The sequence below is a fragment of the Dermacentor albipictus genome, chromosome 1 (genome assembly GCF_038994185.2).
Source record: "Dermacentor albipictus isolate Rhodes 1998 colony chromosome 1, USDA_Dalb.pri_finalv2, whole genome shotgun sequence".
NCBI classification, from domain to species: Eukaryota; Metazoa; Arthropoda; class Arachnida; order Ixodida; family Ixodidae; genus Dermacentor; species Dermacentor albipictus.
The window spans coordinates 417,988,607-418,008,890 of NC_091821.1; the positions used below are offsets into that span (position 1 = coordinate 417,988,607).

The 20,284-nt window shown below is 43.6% G+C and overlaps 2 protein-coding genes and 1 non-coding gene across 3 annotated transcripts in view; 1 reads left to right on the forward strand and 2 right to left on the reverse strand.

Moving 5' to 3' along the window:
* Window positions 1-20,284, reverse strand: part of mys (position-specific antigen beta subunit myospheroid) — a 388,332-nt gene that overhangs the window by 42,769 nt on the left and 325,279 nt on the right. The gene's annotated exons all lie outside the window — the stretch shown is intronic.
* Window positions 165-18,386, forward strand: LOC135900417 (uncharacterized). The gene is made up of 7 exons (XM_065429916.1): window positions 165-540; window positions 692-1,201; window positions 4,455-4,796; window positions 5,862-6,062; window positions 9,288-9,611; window positions 12,839-13,166; window positions 13,704-18,386. Exons 1-7 carry the CDS (start codon window positions 487-489, stop codon window positions 13,889-13,891), a joined length of 1,947 nt encoding a protein of 648 aa, XP_065285988.1. The 5' UTR covers window positions 165-486; the 3' UTR covers window positions 13,892-18,386.
* On the reverse strand, window positions 14,705-14,777 carry TRNAS-CGA (transfer RNA serine (anticodon CGA)). Its single transcript has one exon. It is a non-coding gene; the product is annotated as a tRNA-Ser (tRNA).

The following is a 20,284-nucleotide window of genomic DNA, read 5'->3' on the forward strand; positions in this document are numbered from 1 at the left end:
CATAACGCGTCGGCCGCTAGCTTTGACCTGCCCATGCTATCTTGTCATAGAATAAAGAACCTATGGGAAAATGGTCACGTGTGGTTGGTGGTAGGCTGCTGCAGGCGCTGCAACCTACCGCGCGCGCAATCCAGTACAGTTGCTCCGTACGTTGCTTGCATCGCATCGAGAATTTGTGATGCAGTCATCGAATATTGTGAGCGCTTGCCGACTACAAAGTGTGTCGTGCTTCGTGGGTGATGTGATCTAGATTTGTGGGCTGTTTGTGCATATTTCTCGTAAGCGACGATTGATGCTTTGTGTTGTCACCGCAGGCAGGAAAATGACACAAGCACATTTCCAGAGGATTATTTCGTCTTCCGTTATCGCGATAAATTGCTTCGATTTGAAGCATGCACACCGTGAGATCTTTAAAAAATACCATACTCAGGAGTGAATTTCGTGTAGAAAGTGTCCCAAGTTCCACTACTATGCAAGAAACGAACCATGCCTGCGGTCGAAGTTCGAGAAGAAAAAGAAAAATGCAACAGGCTGTTGGAGGTAACGTACTGCATGCTGGGTTTTCGCTGTTGTGACTAACCGCGTAGCGTGATGAAAAAGCCCGTTGGTCATCATGACCTGGGCGCACGAGTCATAGACGTTAAATCACTGAGGAATTCCCCGCCCCCCACCTCTTTGCTTGTTTATTCAGGTCTTCGACGATGTGCACGCTTTCCTATCCGATCAAGTCGTTCGCTCAATCCCGGAGAGCATCGATGTGTTTTTTCGGGACAATGGAGTCCCGGGAAAACTTAGCGAAGACGTTTCCGACGCCTGCTTGCGGTACATGATCCACGGTTCGTTCGTCGACATCCTAGCGGCACGCAAGATACTTCAGAAGCACTTGCTGCAGCAAGACACCGTCGACCTGCAGGAAGTCGCCGAAGCCGATGAAGTTGTCCTCTCGGAAGCGTTTCAGGATCACTACATTGATGTGGCGTCACACGAGGTCATTGGCACAAATGTCATTGAAGACTGCCCCGAACTGGCCGCAGAGGAAGATGCCTTCTGTTCACCCAGTGAAACAACACTTCTTGTCAATGTTGTTGCCGAAAGCGGCACGTGTAGTGAGTTTTGTTCGTCCGACCTTCAGCACACATTTGACCAAATCGAGGCCGTTGCGAGTGATGTTTGCGATGCCGCCTTGGAAAAGGAGCCACAGGTAACTTTCTGACGTGTCACAAGCAGATTCATACGCTTAAGCATACGAATGCTCGGTTATTACGAATTAAGACAGTGCAACTGACGGAATTTGCGTGTAGGCAGTAAGTGTCCCAGATGTAAGGACCATTCGTTCTGTCTTAGTGAACTGGGGTCCGTGAGGTGCTGCCTTTTGCGCCTTATTTTGCCAGTTGAGCATCTAATGCATCATTATTCATTTCACAGTGCAGGCTTCGTGGATGACAACTTCACAACATTCCCTGCACTTTTGGGAGAGGTTGTTCAAGGCACATGCAGAAGGTGCCGGACTCATGAACAAGAATTGGTACAGAGCAGTTGTGAACTAGTTCACAAAGTGTTGTGCAGATCGAATGGACCTGTATAACGGACCAGTCATCGTGGTTTCGAGCTCGAGACTCCCAGAAGTGCACTCAATATTGGTGCATTAGAGATACTCCAGACAAAGTCTTACCAAGTTCACATTTGCAGACTATTGAATCATTCAGAGCAAGCGCTCACTGTGACAAGCTCTTGCTCAGCAACATTACGACGGTAATGAAGACAAGTTGATATAACTTGTGCAGCTATATAATTGCCAGTTGTAGCTTTTTTCTCATATTCAATATTGTCAAATATGTTACTCTTGTCTGATGTTTGTGCCACAGTTCTTGGCTGCAGAACGTCTGCCATGCCTGTCCATCACTGACTGCAAAAAACAATGTAACTGAGATCTTAACGAAAGTTGCCATCATACTTCATAATTCCGAAATGGTGGGTGCAAAAGATTCATACTAGTAAAAAAAAAGCAGTGGCAATTTAACAATTCATGCGAGACAAATGCGTTAGCATTACTTCGCACCTCTTTAAGGTACCGGACCCGTGATTTAAATCGTGTTTATTACAGCACAAAGTGTTGTTCAGGAGCACACTTGAAACACATTCTGCCTCTTCAAAGAGCAAGTGCAACTGATGATGGTTCGGAGCAGACCACCATCAGCTGCACCACACACTCTCTCTCCTAAGCTCTCCCATCTTTCTACCTCTAACACGTGACAGGCTTCCCACACTTCAAACACTTTTTTCCGCTTTGACACTCCTGCTGCTAATGCATTAAAAAAAATGTTTGTAGGCATAAATTTAACTGCTGTGTGACTAACAGTGCATGGGCACACCAGCTATAGCTATGTTTTCTGTTCATTTTTGTTAAACATAGCAAACAGCACAGACTACACGAGGTACAAATGGGATACAACCCAGACCTCTTGTCTGCAGTGTTTGCTATGTTGAGTGAAAACCAATAAGCCCAGCTTCATACCCTCATTCATTTTCGGGTTGGTTTTATATTTTACATAATTCGAGGCATGAGCTCATAGTTGAGCACAAACCAAATGTTATTCAAAAGCTGTTTCACAATTCAAATTTACTTGTTCTCTTTTCTTCTTCTTCTGGGATGCTGTGCTTTTAGCGAACAACGGTAGAGCTTTGTCTGCTAGTGTGCTGAATTGTGCAGCCTCGCACGTAAAAATTTAGGCATGTCTTAGTAGCACCCCTAAAATAAGTGCACTCTGCAATCACCTAAATGTATGTCAGGTCTCATGGAGTCAGTAAGAATTATATTCATTCAACAATTTCTTGACCTGACCTTGGTCACTTGGTTCCAGTTGCTGGTATGCAAATTGTAAGCTTACTTTCCTGGTTACAGCAGGCATTGCATGTTTTTGTAGTGTCCCATTGAGAACCATGTGTTTGAATAAAACAGAGATCTTATAAAGACATTCACTATACTGTAGTATTCACTTTGTTGTTGGGAAGCCTATCTTTAATTCCTTTTTTGGCAGTTTGATCACGGTAGCATGTGCGTCATTCCAGTGTGCGCACATTCTTTACTGTACTCTCGATTTGCCTATTCAAGCACTTTGTTTGTTCAGTTCACCCATTTGATGACTGTTTCCTGGAAGGCAGTTTCACAGTGAGAAATTGTGAATTACACCCAAATGCTTTAAAACCTACTCGGCTGACAGAAAGCTGGCAGAAATTGGTTTTACCCAAAAATGAAATGTCCTACTTATATCATGTCCCCAAAGCTGTTGCTTTGCAACTGATTCTGTATATTTAATATTTTATTTCTTTAAAAAATAAGGAAGTCACAGTTTCTAGGTCTGTGTTTATAGGAACAAGCTTGTATCACTGATTTGCATTTTATAATTAAACATCTTTTTTATGTCTACTTATTGAAAATGCTTGGATAGAACTAATGAATCTTGCATAGTGGTCAAGTTCATATTAGGCGGCCTTGACTTGCTCCGACTGAGTTGGCTATAATGTACATGCGCTACCTCTGTGAACTCATCCAAGCATACACTGTTGTGGTTGCCTCACTTATATATATATAATAAGGAGAGTAAGCTCTAACTCCTCTCTTAGTTATTGATAATGATGTAGCTAACTGAAAAAGTATTTCTGGTGCACTGAGCTTAACATAAGAGGACAATCAAATTTTACTTTCCTTTGCCACTGCATGGAACATCTTTTATTGCTTTTATTATACCAAGCAGTGCTCACCTTAGTGTTCATGAAAATAAACTAAAACTTTTATTGTAACTTAGCATGGCAAGACCTTACCATGGTTGAGTTATTGTTTTGTAAACGCTCTCTATGCATGGATAGACTTTATGAGATGTGCTGTTCACCTGCCCTGGTAACTTGGCAATGGCACAGGAGTGCTAAGCTCAAAGCTGTAGGTTCGATCCTGGCTGTGGTGGCCGCATTTCGATGAGGATGGAATGCAAGAAAGCTTGTGAATTTAGATTTAGGCGCATGTTAAAGATTTCCAAGTGGTCAAAACTAACCCAAAGTCTCCCACAATGATGCACCTCATAATCATAATGTGGTTTTGGCATGCAAAATCCCAGAATCTAATTTCACTTTTTAAACGTTCTGCTCCTGAGCATAAAATTGTGGGCCTGATATCTGACTCTGGACATTTCGGCAACAATGAAGTACAAGAAATGATATAGTACTAGGGCGTGACTGCACTAAAAGGGATCATACTTAGCCAAAATTATTCTCAAGCTCTCTACTGTAACCTTTGTTATAGGTCATGCATAACTTGTAGACATGTGGTCATTATGACATGCTTTCTTGTGTCGATGTTTTTCTCTGATTGGACTGGTCATCTCAAAGAGTAGAGCAGTTCAGTTCACATCAACAACCTCGTTGTTTTTCTGCACCTTCTGACCCCTTTTACATGGCAGGCTAGCTGTGACCCAAATGCAGTGCCGAATCCAGTTGTCATTGAGATCCACTGCTCAAAACTGGAGGATGCCATGCTGAATCTGCCTCTGGATCTTCCCCCGTCCCAAGAAAATGTGGTGGAGCAGTTCATGGAAGACCCGGCAGGAGTGACCGACACTTGTGGGACAGGGCAGACTGCAGAGGATAACGGAGAAAATGTGCCCCCTGAGCAAGTGACAGAGGTTCAGAAACAAAAGCGAAACTATGAAGAAGTCACACCGTTCAAGTACTTCTGTGAGCTGTGCTCTTTCAAGACAAAGCGCAACAGCCACTACCTGAAACATATCAAGATACACGAAAAGGTGTTGTGCTGAATATGACTTTATTCTTTGTATTGTAAGCAAGCTCAGCAAATCGTTGCAATTGACTGGGAGTGTTTAAATAGCAAAATTCTAATTGAACTGAATATACATATTCTAGAAAAATGGCCTTTAAATATAAGATGAAATACCAAATATTTTGTTGTTTCCAACTGTGTGTGTACAGAAGTTGTGAGGAGTCCAGTTTGGTAAAAAAGGCATTATTTACAGTATTTGATAAATCTAATGGCACTAACAACTGGATGTTCAGTTGACTGACCAGCCTGTAAATGAAGAATAACTGAAAGGTTATCTTATCTGCTTCTCTGTAACGATGACAGTAGTGAAATGAAACAAAAAATAGAGCACTATATCACCAGATGCATATAGTGTTGTGTTTCTTGAAGCTGCTAAGCATAATACTCAGCACTGCACATTGGTTTAAAGGGATGCAAAAGAGGCGAGATCAGCCAAATAAAAATGTGTTTGCTTAAATCCAGATATCTTCATTGGCTGCCTAAAGGTGAAGAGTTCTTATTAAATTATTGGAAATTATTATGCAAAATCTAGTTGATCTATACATTTACTCAGGATATTTGCTTTTTAGCTACCATAGCTCTCATGCAGTGAAATCATTCAGAAATGCTACTACTTGCTCCAGTCTTTTTCTTTATAGACTCCAATAAATGTTGTTATTCCTTGTATTAAAAATTAAACGAATAAATAGATTCTTGAATTGAATTGAATATACTATTTAATTCATATAAAAAATTTCTAATATTGGCATGCCTCTGCAGTCGACTTATACCGTAGTCCTCTAATACATTCTCATTACGGACTCTGCTTATGTCTTCCTAAAGACAATGGTCTACCTAGTAATGTTGGGACTATTAATTTGATTAAGAAAGCTTTAGAACAGCTGAATTCGCTGACCCAGACATGCGAAGTTCGTACTTGGCTTATTTTTGCAGGATTAGTGTCAATTGACCTTTGCTGAGCAGCTCCTTTTTTGTGTCTGGAGGCTGTGCTAAGTGGTATTATTGATGCATGGTCTTATCTTGATGGCAGGTGACCACATTGCATAGCTGTGACAAGTGTTCCTTCACTACAATGCGCCTGGGCCACTTGAGGAGACATGCATCCACGCACAGCAACCACCTTCATCGCTGCACCCATTGCAGCTACACAACTGATGACCAAAAGCTGCTTCTGCGGCATAACCGCATGCGCCATTACCGGACAAAGCGCTCCCGAGGGGTGCCAGCCAAGGTATGGGACAACAGTTGCATTCTCTCTACTTTCTGCTTAGTTTCAGCCTCAGAAGCATGTGTGATCTAGGTCTTGTCATAGTTAAAGAGAACATTTAAGACAGCAATGTAGTGCTGTAGTACTATTCCGGAGAATATATAGAGGGTTTCCTATTCAAAAAATAACCCTGTTAAAGGGACTCTGAACCACCCCTGGGGCGTGGTAAAATAACATAGTCCGCGGGAAGCATACGCTGTTGTGAACATCTCAGCCAAGTTCTGCTGTCGTACGCGGTCGGTGGAGCTCACAAGTGGAGCGCGAAGTCACCTTTTTCTCAAACACTCTTGTTTCAAAAACTCCATGACCCTCGCTCTTTTCTGTGTGCTCTATTTTGTCATAAAGCACACTCCGATACGCGGCTGCTATTGGTCGTTGCGCTCGGCTACACAGTGGCTGCCACGAGGTGCCGCCATGAGTCCAGCGGCTAAGCGCATTGTGGCTCTCTGAGGACAGCCACGTTTGGCTTACATTTAGCGCGGCATAGGCACCAAATCGGAAATTTGAATTGCACGCCACGGTGACGTCTCCGCCGTAGCCTTCGCATTATAAGGCATTGGAGGAGGAAGGGGAGCACAGCTGAGGCCATGTTTGATTGCTGATAACTCCGCTTCTGCTAGACACATTGAAGTACTTTTTGCAGCAAAGTGGTTCTGAAATAGCCTATCATCTCTTCAAATGTCTTTCTCCACTTCGATAAAAAGTGGTTCAGGGCCCCTTTAAGTCATGGACAAGAAGGCAGGCCGGTATGAAATTATTTATCAAAACACAGTTGAGCCCTATGCTACATTTTTCAGGTGTCATCAACCTTACAAATACACATCACTTTCTGGACCTTGTATGTCAGGTTTCGTATGGCAAATTGTCCAGTGCAGATACTCCTGAACCCATTGTTTTCACAGAAGGTGTGCTACTCCATGAAATGCTCATGCATGTCACAGGGTTTTACTTGCTAAGTGAGTTGTACCAGATGGCTGTTTATTCATATGGTAGCATATCGCAGCTGGTGTCTTCTCCACTTATCACATCTGCAGTGTTGCTTTCTCCCTCCCTCTGTGTGCACATGTGCACACACTGTAATTAGAGCACAGCTCTCTGGCGCCCGTTCCTGCATTTTGCATTGCCGTCAGCTTCGCCGTAACCAAGATCATCATCCGCGCGCTGCTCTAGCTGTGCGCCCTCCTGCTGCCATTTCTCATGTGCGACGCGAGTCTTGTTCTTTCCTTGTCCTCCAAAGCCAAATCACGTGCTCTCGCCTATTCTCTTGCCTCCTTCCTCTGTGCAGCGCCGTTGCGGTGACTCTCACCGCTACTGTCCATTCTGCCCTCGCCGACCATTCTCCCGCTGTTGCGGCACTGCCGTGGTGCCGGCGGCAGGCGCTCCTTGCCGCCTCGCACGCGATCCACAGCTCTCTGCTTCTCTGCCTCCATGTCGCGTGGCTAAGACATGGCTGAGAGACATGGCTCTCAGCAATGTCTCTCACTTTCCCGTTTGCGGGCCGCAGTGGCATTTGTCACCTCTGGCTGTGCTTGCACCTGGCTGTCCTTTTCCCACCTCCACCCTTGCCCTATACTTCCCCTTACCTGGCGCAGTGCCGTTGCTTTGACTCGAAAGACAGTTATAGCGTTTCGTCCCCTTACTTCTACTTCCCACCCCACCCTTGTGCAGCCGCATTGAGGCCTGTCTGTGAGTGAATGAGTGTGTGACCTCTACTCAATACCCCTGTACCTCAATACCCATTTCCTCATCCCACCTCAGAAGAAACATTAAATAATAATTGCTAATACCCCCCCCACCTCCCCCCACCCTCTTCGTGGCGGTGACCCACTTTAAAATGACGCGTCCCCAGAGCGCTGGCTCGATAGCGGCGAATCGTGGTGTGTGCTGCTTAATCTGAAATGCAGAACCACCTCTGTTCAGCACTGCGTGTTCTGTATGCGGTTGCCTGTTGTTGAAATAAGGCAGCAGCTGCACTCAAAGATCGCATTACCAAGAAGCGCAATTGTCGGGCAAATTTTTTTGCCAAAATTAGACGGAAATGGTTGAGGCCACCTTCAAGGGAGACATGCAGCACCAAAAGAGAAAACTGCATTATTTATGGGAATGCCCTGCAGATTAGGTGTACAGTAGCGTTAGCATTAGACGGACTATTTATAAACACCTCAGCCATGGTGCCAGCTTTGTCTTGTATTTAGTTAGCCACACATGCTGTTATCTCTTGTTTTGTGGGTGGTAGAACACTGAACTTTTGTTAACGGGGTTTAACTGGGTTTATTAAGCACTGGCGTACAATAATAGTTGTGCCTACATAGTGGTAGGAATGTAGAGTGTGTAGGCAAGAGGGTGTCAAGGAGCCGGAGGGCCAGGCTCAACTTGATATTTCATTTATTCAAGTTCACACGCAGGAGAAGGATGGTTGCCCAGATGCAGGATTCAGAGGAAGCACTCACCAGCACACGAGATGGTGGCATCATGTCACGATACTTCTTGTAACACATGGTGCAGTCAAAGTTTTCAATTAGAGAGGCAGGTAAGTGGCTAACAAGCATGTACCGAGCATTGCATAAATAGTAGAGCCAAGTGTACATGACTCTTCTATCTCTGGCCAGTTTCCAATCAAATTTTGCACAGAAATAGCATTTTGTTGTGGGTTTAGTTTAATACCATGTTTGTGAGCATTACTTGCCTGTTTTGTCGACAACAAAGCTCATCGCCTGCTAGCCTAGCTAGCCACTAAAAAAAAGCGTCAGTTTAACTTCAAGAGAATGGCGGCGCTGCTATCGTGAAACTTACCTTTTATTGTAATGACAAATGGCACCACTGTGCTGTTGCAGCAAAATCAGTATTTCTTGAGTGGTGTCTCAGCAGACGACATGCACTTTGGCTTTATTGCGAATGAAACGGGCAAGTAATGCTTGCATTCATGCTATTAAACTGAACCCTCCACAAAATGCTACCTCTGTGCAATATATGGGCAGAAACCAGCCGGCGGTTTAGCTAGAAGAGTCATGTACACTTGGCTCTACTATTTATGCAACACTCAGTACATGCTTGCTTGCCACTTACATCATCTTGCTAGCTCACCCTTCCTGTGCTGCTGCACTGAATTTCAAAGTGAGTGGTCCTAGGCATTTAGGAGAAAAAGATACATTTTTGACGTTGCAATGTGCCCTCTGTGTCGCATTGCAGCCCATGGAATGCCCCCATTGCAACTACCGTACCACGCGGCCACTGCTACTTGCCAGGCACCGTCAGCGCCATGCAGGCGACAGTGGAACACTCCAGAGCAGTGCACCCCTGCACCAGTGCACCCAGTGTGGCTATCAGACACACCGCAAGGAGCACCTGGTGCGACATCGAGCCAATGTTCATGGAGGAGCGCGCCCGTTCCTGTGCCACCGCTGTGGCAAAGCCTTCAAGCGGGCTGATGCCTTGCGTCAGCACCACCTTACACACGCTGGCCCCAATGAGGGTGCCCCTCCAGCCTCTTTTCCGTGCCCACAATGCCACAAGGTGGGTGCTGTCCACATCTGGTGATGGATGCCAAATGCAACTGTGTTGCTGGAAGTGGAGTTTATTAAATCAGAACTCCTCAGCTATGTAAGTCATTGATATAATTACATTACAGCAGCAAGAAAAATGGGGCACGAGTCTAGTATCTCTCGCACAATTGGGCTTCACCGCAATGCATTTGTGTTGTGCAATAAAACATACAAGGCCTGCAGCACGTTGTCAAGCTAATAACGCAGTAGTGTACATACTTGGATGGTTGGTTCATGACTTCAAGCAGAAAAGCATTGCAAAGAGTGGGGCATGAGGAAGTTGTCTGCTGCTATCTCATGTCCTGTCCATCGCATTGTTTTTCTTGCCAGAATTTTATGTGGCATTATGTGTGTATTAGCAGAGCTGTGGTGACCTTATTATTAATTAGCCTGTACAAATCTTATGGCAACACTGTACCTGTACACCAACCAGGCCATTGTCTCATTTCCATTTGTGCCTACTACGTAGACTTCCATTGATTTGACCCTGACGGGACAGATGAAATTGGACAGATTAATCAAAATACAGAAAAAAGTGCCAATACACTCTGCTGATTCATTCACAGTATTTGCCTGATCCCAAAACCCCCTGAATAAAATGCTTCCCTGCTTTCTGTGTCGAAAATTGTCAACTAACATAGAAATAAGAATACAGCAGCAAGAAAAATGGAGCACAGGTCTAGTATCTCTTGCACAATGGCGCTTCACCGCAGTACATTTGTATTGTGCGGTAAAACATACAAACACTGTGAAGGCACTTTTGATTTCATATTTAATTGCACCATGCAAGCAATCTTGAGCCTAATTTTCTTGAAAAAAGAGGTGCACATTAGAACAGGGTAAACGCTGTATTCACACATTGGGAGTTACGGTCATTGCTTGAAAACTTTTCTGGGGCAGCCGAAAATAGGCATTTTCAACAGGAGGTAACGAGTGTTGAACGCATTCACTGTTCTCTAAGCACTGGCAAGACAGATGCTGCCACTAAATTGTTCGAATTGAGGTCACCACATGAAATGAGGCCCGTGCTGAGCAGTCAGATTTGAATTATCCGTCGAAGGCCAACTTTAGGGTCAAAATAACGAAAGATTTGGCCCATATATAGAAATGCATAGGCACTGGCTGGGATCTTCACCCGGAATCAAAATAGCCAAAAAATCGAATTAACCAGAGTCATATATACTGAAGTCGACTCTATACTGTTTAAGCTTAGAAAGAGCCCATAATAGTTGTCATTGTAAGAAGATCTGCAGGATCTTGCTACTGAATGTGACTGATGTGGATAAGGGAAAAGGCTGGACTTTGTATAGTCATCATGGGGTTGGGAACAATAAAAAAAAAAGGAAATAGGCAGGTACATGAAAAAAAGCAACACAGTTAAACTTCTATATAATGCAATCTGTAAAAACCAATAATTGCTTCATTATATCGAAATTTTATATTGAAGTTTCACCTTTCATGCAAGAAAATACACTTGCCGATCGACTTTCTCGCATGGAAGGGGCCACAAGATTTTCCTGATGATCGGGCAATCGAAAATGCAAATTTAATTTAATTTAAATGTTTAATTTAAGAGCTGGCGACAAAAGATACGATTTCATGCCGTGTTGACAAAACCTCCACATTGGCATTACGAATTAAGTGAAGTCAGCTACGCTGTCACGTCCACTCCGCATCCGCGGCTGAAGTGCCGCCCCCAGTGGGACGACACTATCGTGAAAAGTGCCAGCAATGAATGTTTCTCACTTCAGCGCGTCTCCAAAGCTTGGAGGTTATGCAACCTCCAGTACTAAATGCAAGGGAAGACAGTGCACATGATGCCATGCCACTTTGGCACGCCCACTCCGTCAAAAACAGCATGCAGACTGCATACGCACTCTGCCTTGCTGACAGCCTTGCGCAGTCATGAGCACACTAAAAAAGAGACGCGTTCCAAACTGGTATGTCCAAGTTCTGTAGGATCTTGCTGCACTTGGGCTGTGTATGGAACATGACACTGCTCTTCAGTGGTCACTCTTGGTCACGCGCTGCGCGATTTGAGAGATGCGTTTGCAAGACGCCACTTGCAGTTCAACCATTTGACTATGTGCGTCCACGGAAGTTTGAGTTTATTGTCTCGATATTCCCTCGCAGTGGCAGTGAAATTTCATTATATCGAAATAGTGTGTAAACATACTTCGTTCTATTGAGGTTCTAAATACATGATGTCCTATGGACAAGAAGTTAGACTTCAATGTGTTGTTACCACTGGCTTTACTCAACAATAAAATATAACAAAAAAATAGACCTTTCGCCACCTGTGCAGGTGGCATCGTCAGTATGCAAATGGCAAGTTGAGTAAAGCCAGTGATGACAACACGTTGAAGTATGAGTTCTTTTGGAACATTTTTTCAAAAAGTTGAAAGTTTAGTACTTTGTTATTTCGAGAATTTTGTAGTATTAAAGCCCATTGCATCGAGGTTTAACTGTATATCCCAGGCTGCTTTGCCATGTGGCAGAGGTGGGTGTTGTGCGAACAGAAAGATTACTGAAAGAATGAGGTCATAAGAGGAAGGGCATTAATGAGAATTACTCTCAGTCTTCGTTTCATGTTCAGTGGAGGGGGTTTGTGCATTTTATGTTATGCTATCGCATCCTGCAACACCGACAAAGCTTTTTCTGCATAGTGAAAGTGGCGACAGTAGCATCATATCATCCTTGACTGTTTTATTTTGCCGCATTGGGCCACATTGGCATCAACCTTTACAAAATTCTTGTGATTCTTTCCCTTAAAAGGACTTCATCGTCTTTTCTTTCCAATGCCACTGCTTTCACAGCCTAACATCAATTTATGCCGAATTTTATTGTTTTTACTGTTGAACCTTATAGCTATGTGATTTGTCTGCTGTCCCTGACATCCTCCTTCTGTCGCCTCACTGCTGCGTGAGTACAGTACATGGAACAAGATAAACAGAAGTGATGACTGTCTGCAGTGTATATTCTTCTTGTGTTACAATTTGGGTAACAACAGTGAACTCTGATTGTATTGGACTGACAGTCCGATACTCTACTGTCATCACCTCCTTATGTATTAGCTCAGAAGCGCCCCTTTCCTAATCACCGTCATCTATATGCCCAGAAATGAAATTGGCATATCCAACATTTCATAGCTTTCATGGTTGCACTGGTTGATTGTGTGATGAAACTACCATTTCCCAGGTGTTCCGGACTCACTCGCACCTCTCGGAGCACCAGGCGATCCACTCGACGGCACGGCCATTTTTGTGCGAGATATGTGGCTCGGCTTTCAAGACACGGTCGGTGCAACGCAAGCACGTTCAGTCGGTTCACAACAATCCACGGGCATTCTGCTGCAGCTGCTGCACCAAGAAGTTCAACACTCAGTATGCACTGAAACGGCACCAGAAGCTTCACCAGCCGTCCCAGCAGCCACAGCGGCACCAACAGCCGGCACAGCCACATCTGCTCGCACCCCCACCACTGCCACCACCAGAGGAGCAGATTCACGCTCCAACAACACTTCAGGGTAAATGCGTTGCTACATCGCCTGATTTATAACTTTTGCATTCGACAAAGCCTTGGAGAAGCAATTTATAAACTCCCACTTTAATTATGACCCCGAGAAACTGTCCCAAGATGTGCAGAGGTTTCAGATAAACTTCAGATAGACGTATTTCATTTGAATTATCAATGTATTGAACTATTTTGCGATCTCCTTCAATTATGATAAATCCGGAATTGACTTTAGTACATTTCATAGCTTTCTTATCTTTTCATGGGCAGTTTCACTGATTTGAGACCTTCTACTTTATTCCTTTTGTATTGAATAATAATAATAATAATAATAATAATAATTTTATTGCAATGCATGTAAAACAGAGTGTAGGATCACCAAAGCCACTGGGAGGCTTGTATGGTGAAGCTCAGCAGTGGCAGCATTGTTAGAGCAGTTTACAAGTTACAAATAAACAGGTTAAAGAAATGTAACACCGTGTTTAATAAAACAGGGCTATTATTGCCATTGATTCCCGTCTTTTCTTTTTCTTCCTCTTTCACATGCCAGACGTTCTTGGAAGCACGGCTCCTGCCATGTCTGGACCAGTGGCCGAGGTGCCTGGCCTGGAGCATGTCATAACGGCTGTGCCCATTCAAGACACGTGCGACGTGATTGGACAGATCTCAACAGCCATGCTGCAGCCTGCAGAGACAGCAACCTTGCTGTACCTGACTAACCCTCTGCCACCATTCTGAGCACAAAGAAGAGAGAGGTTCCCGAATGGAATGATTGTTACAAAACAAAATTCGGTGTGCTTCGTGAATCTTGAAGCAGCTATGTGTAATGGACAGCGAGCGGTTGCTACGCCACAGGCTGTAATGATGATTCATTGGTGATTGAACTTGGCATACATGTTGTGATTTATGCATGGGTTTGGAGTGACAATGTATTTAGTGTACATAAAAAAAACTCAGTCGGTAAGGCGGAGGAATTCTGCCTTACGGTGTTCATGTGGATACCCTCCTCATTGAAAGGGAGGTCTTCTTTATCGCCATCTCTTGTATAACTGTCTTGTGTACTCTAGCATGAACCACGATGGGTGCCCTACGAGCCATTGCTGCTTCTAGCACTTTATCTTCAATGATGTTGTCATGGTCAGTTATCATAGGAGGTCTCAGGTTTGATATCTGTTGCAGTGCCTTCTTTTCTTTGAGCTCTTGTATTTTACTCTCATTGCAATATGATGACGGTTATTTCTTGTTGCAAAAAGGACACAGCTGGATAGCTTTGGCATCATGTAGTGTAGCATTATACGGTTGTTTGTTGTAAAAAAAAAAATGACTGTGGGTGCAGTGGCGTAGCCAGAAATTGATTTCAGGGGGCGGGGGGGTTCTCTGCCAACAACTACCATTCCTCCACCTCCTTCACCTCTCTCTCTCTCTCTCATTTCGAATGAAGACAACAAACACTGACACCAACGACAACATAGGGGAAATTACTCGTGCTTAATAAATAAAATAAAGAAACGATAAATTAATGGAAATTAAAGTGGATGAAGAAAAACAACTTGCCGCAGGTGGGAACCGAACCCACAACCTTCGCATTTCGCGTGCGATGCTCTACCAATTGAGCTACCGCGGCGCTGTTTCCCCATCCACTTTCTTGGGTATTTATGTGTACTAGTAGAACTCTGGGAGTGTTATATATATATATATATATATATATATATATATATATATATATAGTCGAATCTCGATAATTCTAACTCAAAGGGGCCCGAAAATTTGTTTGAATTATAAGAAAGACTTGTTTTTTTAAGTATTTGTGCACCATAGCACCATGCGCGAACGGTGCGAGTCGTAAAATATCGTAGTGCGAAAGCACACATTGAGCGTGGACCACTAAACTGCCCACTCTGGCCAACGCTCACTTCCTGATAACGGCAGAAAACGAAACTTCAAGGAGCGGGCTAAGCTGGTACCGGGCTGGCGGGTCTGGCAGCGTCGGTGCGGAGGTGTGCGTGCGTGGAGACCATCGAAAATGAGGGAGTTGAGAGGGAGAGCAAGGGGAGCATAGTGGCGAGGAAGGGTGGGACGGAAGCGGATTTGCTTTGCCGCCAGCTTGCTGGATGACACTAATTACCTCTGTCACCTACTGCCACCAAAGCAGCGGAGTTGCTAAGGCCAGGACTGAGCCTCCGCTGCTGCTTCCCTCTGTGTGCTCTCGTGTTTTTTCCCTTTGTCTGCAGACAGATTGGCCCTGTGTTTACCTTCTTCATACTACATTCTTAACGTGACTCACGTCTTATCAAGATCACGAAGCTGTTGCCGCTGATCATAATAATGTTGGTGTGCTACCTTTTGTTGCGGTGTCGTTGTGTTAAAAAAGACTAGGAGAATGAGGTACTGGGTATCGCGTTCGTCCCTGTATTCAGTCCCTGTATTCAGGGTCTGTCTTGTTGTACAGAATCATATATGGCGCACTGTCTCCAACAACCTTTTCATCAGGACGTCTCGGTTTAGACACGTCATTGTAAAAAAAACAAGCACGAATAAGACCAACCAAACCAACCAAAACAAGTGTGAGCAAAAGCTGACGCGAGAGGAAGATAGTGCGGAACAAGTGGTCCGGATGAACCAGACACAAGTACGAACAGAGCGGTCGGGCAGGTCAGCATGATACCAGCCTCCTGCGCGTACGTCACTGTAGGGACCACACTTATTGGTCTCCTCTGCTCGTGGCTTGCTTGCTGCCCTGGCAAGTCACGAAAAATCGGCCCAGGATGATATTGTGGCGTGCAAAACGTGTGGCTGGGGCACTACGGCACGATGCAAAAACAGCGACCTTGCCATTTGAGAGAGGGTAAAGTTTCTGCCACATTATTATTTTTTTCTCCGCGCACGGCGTTGAGAGGTTTCTCCCAAGCTTTTCCTCTATAGCGGGGTCAGAGCAATGCTGTTCGGAGGTGCCGCCGCACGATTTGGCACACTGCTGCTATGTTCGAATTAACCGTCACAAATGCTTATGCGTTCGAATTACCAGGTGTTTTCGCCCATTGGAATGCACAAAACTTTGATGTCAGTTCGAACAAACCGGAAGTTCTAATTAAGTATGTTCCAATTAACGAGATTTGACTGTGAGTGTGTGTGTATATATATATATGTGTGTGGAGGCTGCACACTACTCAAAGATACTGCTAGCACTCCCTAGACAAGAATGCTAACAACGAGGATGCACATTTTTGTGTTGTCATTTTGCTTAACTTCTGGTAAATGTTTTTCATTGCTAAGGTGTGCAGCCACTTTGCATCAAATTGTGCTATCATCCTTATGCTATTTTTAAAAATGATATTAAAAAAGAAATAAAATTTTCGTTACGAACTGATGCATTTATATAATGTATGTTGATGACTTAGCTGGTACATGACTTGAAAAAACGAACAGCGCTAAAAATGAGGCCAACAAAAGCAAGACAGCGCACTATCATGTGTCTTCTTGTTTGCAGGCCAGGCTTGCTGCAGCCCAGGTAACAGCGGAGATAACCATTGTTTTCCAGGAAGATCTAATGTATGGTATAGCCACGGCTACGTATAGAAAAGGGCAGACACTATTTTGCAAGTCTCGTATCACTCAATCCTGCTATTAGTGTTGTGGGCATGCTATATTATTCTAGATTTAAAAATACAGGAACAAAGCTAGAACTTTGGTAGTATTGTCATGTGGTAGTGACGATCAGGAACACAGTAGTAAAACTAAATGGTGAAACTAAATCTTTATTGGGTGAACCTGTGCCCAGAAAAACAGGCTACACTCAAAGCACAATGATAGCAGCGAACACAGTCGGCGATTGTTGAAAATATGATCTGCTGGTCAAGCACGTTGGCTTTTATACATGAGTCATCGAACTTTCCAGAAAGTACTACACAATTCGCATCACGCATGCAAGCAGATTACACAAGCTTCGGTGACAGGAGACAACACATAGAATTATCAATAACATTCCAGTAAGTTTCAATCATGCAGGCACGTCTTGCGCTGAGCAATAACTTTGAGTTGTTTGTCGGTGAAATGCAATCCCCGAGAAAAGGATAAATAACTACATGTGTCAGTATCATATAACGCAAGTTTCACTCACTTTTGGTGACCTGCTGTCTAGCTTCTTTGAAGAGATGTTCAGAAGTAACTTGCGATCATGGTATTGTAGTCATCACACGACGCATATTGTTATTTGATCACACTCAGAAATTGATGAGGCAGACAGTCTGCAGCAGGGTAGCTTCCTGTTTAGATGCTTTTGTGGAAACTACAGCATCCTTAGTTCACAGTAAAATAAAGGCCAGTAGCTCCAAGCGATTTGGAAGTGCTGTGTCTCCTGAAGCCCGTCTATACTGAAAATTGCCGAGACGTTTAGTTAGGATGGGCTCTCCTCAGCAAGCAGCACATGTTACGATGGGGTAGGTGAGCCTTAGCTAGGCGACTGGCCACGGCAATCTGGTGTTGAGCAATTGGGTAGTGATGAGACATTCTCCCTATGTCCATAATTATGTGCCAGCTTTGTTCTTGGTGCCTTTTATGGCCCATCTTTATCTGTGTGTGGAATTTTTAGTGCTGATTCCCCCTCAGCACTTACGGTTAGTACGATCCAGAATGAGGTAGAGGCACGCCGTGAGTGGGGCCACAATGTTCTGTGCACGAGAGAGTCGATCACCCCCATGATGTCCCCTCTCCCCCCTCCCTGTCTTCATACCGCCACTAGCCCTCACTTTGCTTTCACATTCAAGCTTTCCTTTCATCCATTTCGCTCTTTCGGAGCTCACCTCCTGAAACTTTCTGTCTGTTCCATGAGAAAGGGGGGAGGAAGGGTATATTGTCAGAAAATTGGGGGGGGGGGGGAGCGACCCCCCAGACTCCTGACTACGCCAATATGTTAGTGTCATCTTCTAAATTTCAAAGTTGCTTGAATTGCTGCCTTTTGTAAAAATTTCATTTGATGTGCTTGACATGTAAAGCGTTGGCCATTTGTTCTGTTTAAGGTTTCTGTAATTGGAGTCATCGCTCAGTATAAAGCTTTACCAAAGTTGTAAGTTTTCTGCATCATTTGCTTGTTCACCATGCCACAGATATGTATAAATTCAGCCATTGTGTATATATATATATGTATATAATATGCTATCGCAAAGTGCACTTGTGACTTTGTTGTCCACGAGATGTTCAATGCTTGTGATTTGAATAAGAAAGTTTGGCCCTATCAGTCATGATTTTCTGTGCAACTAAATTTATTTGTGGCATGATCTAGGCATTGCAAGATTTATAGAAGAATAATTTGACCGTCTACTTGGCACAGTTAAAAAGTAACAATAAATTATTCCTTGTCGCCATAATATAAGAGACTGGAAAATAAGTACTATTATGTCGCTTTTTAAAATCATCACCCTCCTCCCCAATTCCATTTTTAATGGAGCAATGTGTAGTGGGATCGTAGATCAGTTACCAGCTGTGGATGCCATGCGAGGAAAAGAAAACTCCTTACAACCCATCCTTTATACAATGGAACTTCAATAGAGAACTGCTTTAAGGGGCCCGAACAAATGAAAATTACTTGATGAAAGGTCTGATGAATACCAAACTAGAAGGGTCCTTCGTTCTCGGACGAAACCTGATAATTCCCGATTTTCACACCTTGAAGAAGTTTTTTTTTTTTTTCAAAATTGTGATAAACCTAATTTTTACCGGTTTTCCCTTTCATAAAGAATAATAACGTATGCAGATGTTACAAATCTAATGAACGCTGCCCACCTTGTGTGAGTAAGTGGTCAAGAGACGTCATATTATAGTAATATTATTTACATATAAATATGTATATGGTTCTTTCTTGCGAAACACTTAAACAAGATCATCATCAGCAGCAGCAGCCTATATTATGTCTACTGCAGGACGAAGGCCTCTCCCTGCGATCTCCAATTACCCCTAAAAAAGCTGGCATATATAATGCAGTCGACTCATGTTAATTTGACCCCAACGGGACTGGCAAAATTGATCTGATTATTCTACGGGTCAGATTAAATAAGATGTAGAAAAATTGCCAAAACACACCGTTGATTCATTTGGCAGTACTTCCTCTAACGCACTTCTAAATCAAACATGCACTCACTTTATGTGTGTCCAAAGTATAAAACTAACATAGGAATGACATTAAAGCTGATAAACAAATTAAAAATCTAACGCGAACCCGATTTTCTAGCAAGAAACCTTGTTTGTACAATTGCGACAGGTTTTGGTTTCGTGTCCAATTGTACCGTGCAGACAATTTTTGGCCCAATTTTTTTAAAGAAAAAGAAGGTACACATTAGAATCAAGCTAATGCCATAATCAGACATCATGAGTTACAGTTATTGCTTGAAGATCTTCCTAGGGCAGGCTGGAAATAGCAGTTTTCGACAAGAGATGATGTGTGTTCAATGCATTCACTGTCCCCTAAGCTCCACAGGGATAGTTGTTGCCACTAAAAGGACAGTTTAGGTTCAAATTATTTTAGGATCAAAATTATGAAAGTTTGGGCCCATAAAATGCATGGACACTGGTCGGGACCTCAGTCTGGATCGAATTAACTGAAAAATCAATTTAACCAGAGTTGAATTGATGAAGTCTACTGTATATGTTCAGCACCGGCCAGCCTTGAGTGAATGAAGCCTTGTTGACAGGGGTCCATCGCATTACATTTCCAGCATGTCGCATACATGTAAATGGCAGTCGTATGCTAGGGAGCAAAGGCTTGCTCTACATGACGAATGGTAGCTGTGGTGTTGAGAGATCATTTACTCAACTGTGCTGTGTTCAAAGAAGGGTGGAAGGTGAGGCTAGTTGGTATTTCATTAATTTTGTTACCAGAGTGTGTGGCATGAAGCAATAAAACAAGAACAACAGACAAAGCCTGACAGGCCTGGGATAGATAAATATATAGATAGATATTTTATTTTGAGTGTGCCTCAACAGCCATTGGCCTAAATGAGCGTACACTAGGTCAGACACAAACACCATGACATAAACCAGACACATTACAGAAAAAAAAAGTCGCAAAGAGGTATAGACAATCAAACAATGATCTAAAAAGAGCAATGCATAACAGCAGTTTAGGCAAATATGCCTGTG

Coding starts and splice junctions, on each gene's coding strand:
- LOC135900417 (XM_065429916.1), top strand. CDS start 487: ATGCCTGCGGTCGAAGTTCGAGAAGAAAAAGAAAAATGCAACAGGCTG. Junction 4,797..5,861: donor ATATCAAGATACACGAAAAG/GTGTTGTGCTGA, acceptor TCTTGATGGCAG/GTGACCACATTGCATAGCTG. Junction 13,167..13,703: donor CGCTCCAACAACACTTCAGG/GTAAATGCGTTG, acceptor TTCACATGCCAG/ACGTTCTTGGAAGCACGGCT.